Source organism: Rutidosis leptorrhynchoides, chromosome 7 (genome assembly GCF_046630445.1).
Source record: "Rutidosis leptorrhynchoides isolate AG116_Rl617_1_P2 chromosome 7, CSIRO_AGI_Rlap_v1, whole genome shotgun sequence".
Lineage (NCBI taxonomy): Eukaryota > Viridiplantae > Streptophyta > Magnoliopsida > Asterales > Asteraceae > Rutidosis > Rutidosis leptorrhynchoides.
The window spans coordinates 151,274,457-151,279,991 of record NC_092339.1 but is presented as its reverse complement, the minus strand read 5'-3'; the positions used below and the strand labels follow the sequence as shown (position 1 = coordinate 151,279,991).

General features: G+C 32.4%; 1 protein-coding gene across 1 annotated transcript; it reads left to right on the top strand.

Annotated features, from left to right (window-relative positions):
- The first annotated feature begins 558 nt into the window (after positions 1-558).
- On the top strand, positions 559-984 carry LOC139859688 (uncharacterized mitochondrial protein AtMg00820-like). Its single transcript, XM_071848470.1, has one exon. The coding sequence runs from the start codon at positions 559-561 to the stop codon at positions 982-984; it is 426 nt and encodes a 141-aa protein (XP_071704571.1).
- Positions 985-5,535: the final 4,551 nt, after the last annotated feature.

Genomic DNA, 5,535 nt, shown 5'->3' with positions numbered 1-5,535 from the left:
CACCCACAAAACATCTATCCTTTTTTGGCAATCTGGATATTAGATTGTTTTTTTCATGATAATTAATAATAATAATATAATTTATATATAATATAATAAATACATAATGAAAAAAAAAATGCATTGAATAAAAATTGCATCTTTCAAAATGTATCAACTAGAATGTTAAAGGTAGCAATCATTAAAATTTTCTTTATTTTCAGAAATTAAGGACATGAGCTATGGAACAGTAGTTTAAACAGTTTAACATGAGAGTTAAGAATTGAAAATAAAAATATTGCAAGTTTCATTACATTCGTACAATGTATAATAGACTTGATTGTTCATGTTTTTGTACGCTTATCATATGCATTGGTACCAATTTTAAACACGTTATCATATGTCTCAGATTTTGTGCCACCAGTGGCTAGAAATTCTGGCTCCGCCCCTGATTTCGGATGTACCGACTACCTCATTCAACCATGATGGTGCTCCACCAACGCCTTCGGTGCCTGCTCCACTAGCACCTTTGGTAATGCTACTGATGGACATGTTTCGACTTCCCAACCTGGTCATTCTATGCGGACTCGTTCAAAAGATGGTATTTTTAAGCCGAGACATTTCGCAGATCTTTCTCATCTTAAGTCATCCTCACTACATAAGGCTCTTTTTGCCTCGCATGAGCCGAAAGGGTTCAAATCCACTGCCAAGGACCCCAAATGGTTTGATGCTATGTGTGAGGAAATGAAAGCATTACAACAAAATCAGACTTGGGATTTAGTTCCACGGCCTGTTAATTTCAACATTGTTGGTTCTAAGTGGATTTTTCGTACCAAGTTTCTTGCCGATGGATCCATAGAAAAATATAAAGCAATCTTAGTTGCCCAAGGATTCACTCAAGTACCGGGTATCGATTATTCTTCTACCTTCAGTCCCGTTGTTAAAGCTTTTACTATTCGAGTTATACTTTCTTTAGCCGTTTTGAATAAATGGACTCTTCATTAACTTGATATCAAAAATGCTTTTTTGAATGGAAATCTCTCCGAGGTGGTTTATATGGAGCAACCTCCGGGTTTTGTGAGTACTCGCTTTCCAAATCATGTTTGTCGGTTAAAAAAGGCTCTCTATGGTTTGAAACAAGCACCCCGGGCTTGGTTTCAACGATTAAGCTCTTTCCTTGTAAGTTTGGGGTTTACGTGCAGTCGAGCTGACACTTCTTTATTCGTATTCAAGAAGGATTCTAATATTCTATATCTTCTTGTTTATGTTGACGATATTATTCTTACTGGTAATAATGCATCTATGGTTCGAGATTTTATCACCCGCTTAAACAAGGAATTCCTTATTACCGATCTTGGAAAGCTTAACTATTTTCTTGGACTTGAAGTTTCTTATCTTCCATCAGGAATTTTTTTTGAGTCAATCTAAATATGCTCATGACATACTCGCTCGTGCTCAACTCTTGGATACAAAACCTATAGCTGCACCGTTATCTACTTCAACTTATCTTACTTCTAACGGACAGCCTTACACTGATCCCACTAAGTATCGTTCTTTAGTTGGTGCACTTCAGTATCTTACAATCACTCATCCTGATCTTTCCTACACAGTCAATCAGGTAAGCCAATTTCTTCATGCCCCAACTATTGATCACTTTCAGGTTGTCAAACGGATATAAAGATATGTTAAGGGCACCATATCTTATGGGTTATCGTTTCTTCATGCTTCATCTCCAAATATTTTGGGCTATTCTGATGCTGATTGGGCTAGATACATCGAGACCCGTCGTTCTACCTATGGTTACTCCATATTTCTTGGTGGTAATCTTGTCTCCTAAAGTACCAAGAAACAACCAACAGTGGCCAGATCTAGTTGTGAATCTTAATACCGAGCCATGGCAAATACTGCTGCTGAAATTTTGTGGCTTACTCATTTACTTCGAGAGTTGCATGTATTACCTCCTAGACATCCCACTTTATTATGTGACAATCGAAGTGCTATCTTTCTAAGTCAAAATCCAATTTCTCATAAGCGTGCTAAGCATATTGATATTGATTATCATTTCGTACGAGAATTAGTGCTTTCAGGGAAACTTCACACTAAGTATTGAAAGGACCCGTTCATATACATTATAAACGATTCTCAATAGTTGATTACATCGCGAGGTATTTGACCTCTATATGATACATTTTTCAGATATTGCATTCGTTTTTAAAAGTTAAACTCTCTTTACATAGAAATTTGACAGGCATGCATACCATTTCATAATATCCAACTATAAATGACCTAATCTGTCATTTACTTAATAAAAATCTCTATTGAACTCAACGACTTAAATGCAACGTCTTTTGAAATATGCCATGAATGACTCCAAGTAATATCTTTAAAATGAGCAAATGCAAAGCGGAAGATTTCTTTATTACCTGAGAATAAACATGCTTTAAAGTGTCAACCAAAAGGTTGGTGAGTCCATTAGTTTAACATAATCGATCATTTTCATCATTTTAATAGACCACAAGATTTTCATTTCCAGTCTTCATAAATATACGTCCCATGCATAGAGACAAAATTATCATTCATATGGATTGAACACCTGATAACCGACATTAACAAGATGCATTTAAGAATATCCCCTATCATTTCGGGATCCTCCTTCGGACATGATATAAATTTTGAAGTACTAAAGCATCCGGTACTTTGGATGGGGCTTGTTGGGCCCAATAGATATATCTTTAGGATTCGCGTCAATTAGGGTGTCTGTTCCCTAATTCTTAGATTACCAGACTTAATAAAAAGGGGCATATTCGATTTCGATAATTCAACCATATAATGTAGTTTCGATTACTTGTGTCTATTTCGTAAAACATTTATAAAAATTGCGCATGTATTCTCAGCCCAAAAATATAAAGGGTAAAAAGGCAAATGAAACTCACCATAATGTATTTTGTAGTAAAAATACATATAACATCATTGAACAAGTGTAAGGTTGGCCTTGGATTCACAAACCTATATTAATTATATATATTTATATGTTTGATCAATATCTGTCCAACATTTTAGGTCAAGTCGTAGTGTATCACAATCCTAATGCTCGAGACTAAATATGCAAAAGTCAACAAAAATCATATTGACCAAAATGTCTTTCAAAATTTATACATGATTATTATATAGTTTAAATATAGTCATTTTATATATTTAAATATTTTTAACAGATTTTATTAAAGTAAATAGTATAGTTCTTTTATTAATGTGACGCCCCATACAAAACCATCGTGTACGGTTCGTCAATCAACAGTGTAGTGACCCGAACTTTTCCATGTTTATATATATTAATTGAGATTGATATTTACATGATTAAATGTTTCCAACATGTTAAGCAATCAAACTTGTTAAGACTTGATTAATTGAAATATGTTTCATATAGACAATTGACCACCCAAGTTGACCGGCGATTCACGAACGTTAAAACTTATAAAAACGACATGACGATATATATATGGATATACATATGGTTAACATGAGATTATGATAAGTAAGTATCTCCATAAGTATATTAACAATGAGTTATATACATATAAACAAGACTACTAACTTAAGGATTTCGAAACGAGACATATATGTAACGATTATCGTTGTAACGACATTTAAATGTATATATATCATATTAAGATATATTAATATATCATAATATCATGATAATATAATAATTTAACATCTCATTAGATATAATAAACAATGGGTTAACAACATTAATTGAGATCGTTAACTTAAAGGTTTCAAAACAACACTTACATGTAACGACTAACGATGACTTAACGACTCAGTTAAAATGTATATACATGTAGTGTATTTAGATGTATTAAAATACTTTTGGAAGACTTCAAGACATATATCAAAACACTCATACTTAACGAAAATGGTTACAGTTACTTTTCCATTCTTTTCTTTCATCAAGAATTCTAGTCGTATTCTTATCCGTATTATACACAGCTTCAAAACATACTTACTATGAGTATATACCAATAGGAACTAGCATGGGATTCCACTCTTGATTTTGTCATGTATGACTAATCAATTTTAACTTCTACCATGAGCTAGTCAACTAACTAGAACTCCTTTTAACCCCACTCACCACTCACCAATTACCACTCATCATTCACTCAATTTCACTTCCAATTCTCTTTCTAATTCTCTCTCAACACACACACACACTATTATGAACGTATTTTTCCAGTAGTTAATCATCATCTTCATCAAAAATCACTTCAAGAATCAAGCTATAATCATCATAGGAAGAACACTTCAAGAACACTTCAAAAATCCCTTCAAGTTTACTAATTTACCAAGCTTTCTAATCCATTCCAAGTAATCATATAAGATCAAGAAACCTTTGTTATATACAGTAGGTTATCTTTCTTATTCAAGGTAATATTCATATTCAAACTTTGATTCAATTTCTATAACTATAAACTATCTTAATTCGAGTAAAAATTTTACTTGAACTTGTTTTTGTGTCATGATCCTACTTCAAGAACTTTCAAGCCATCCAAGATCCTTTGAAGCTAGATCATTTCTTGTCACTTCCAATAGGTTTACCTACTAAACTTGAGGTAGTAATGATGTTCATAACATCATTCGATTCATATATATAAAACTATCTTATTCGAAGGTTTAAACTCGTAATCACTAGAACATAGTTTAGTTAATTCTAAACTTGTTCGCAAACAAAAGTTAATCCTTCTAACTTGACTTTTAAAATTAACTACACACATGTTCTATATCTATATGATATGCTAACTTAATGATTTAAAACCCGGAAACACAAAAAACACCGTAAAATCGGATTTACGTCGTCGTAGTAACACCGCGGGCTGTTTTGAGTTAGTTAATTAAAAACTATGATAAACTTTGATTTAAAATTTGTTATTCTAAGAAAATGATTTTTATTATGAACATGAAACTATATCAAAAAATTATGGTTAAACTCAAAGTAGAAGTATGTTTTCTAAAATGGTCATCTAGACGTCGTTCTTTCACTGAAATGACTACCTTTACAAAAACGACTTGTAACTTATTTTTCCGACTATAAACCTATACTTTTATGTTTAGATTCATAAAATAGAGTTCAATATGAAACCATAGCAATTTGATTCACTCAAAATGGATTTAAAATGAATAAGTTATGGGTAAAATAAGATTGGATAATTTTTCTCATTTTAGCTACGTGAAAATTGGTAACAAATCTATTCCAACCATAACTTAATCAAATTGTATTTTATATTATGTAATCTTGAGATACCATAGACACGTATACAATGTTTCGACCTATCATGTCGACACATCTATATATATTTCGGAACAACCATAGACACTCTATATGTGAATGTTGGAGTTAGCTATACAGGGTTGAGGTTGATTCCAAAATATATATAGTTTGAGTTGTGATCAATACTGAGATACGTATACACTGGGTCGTGGATTGATTCAAGATAATATTTATCGATTTATTTCTGTACATCTAACTGTGGACAACTAGTTGTAGGTTACTAATGAGGA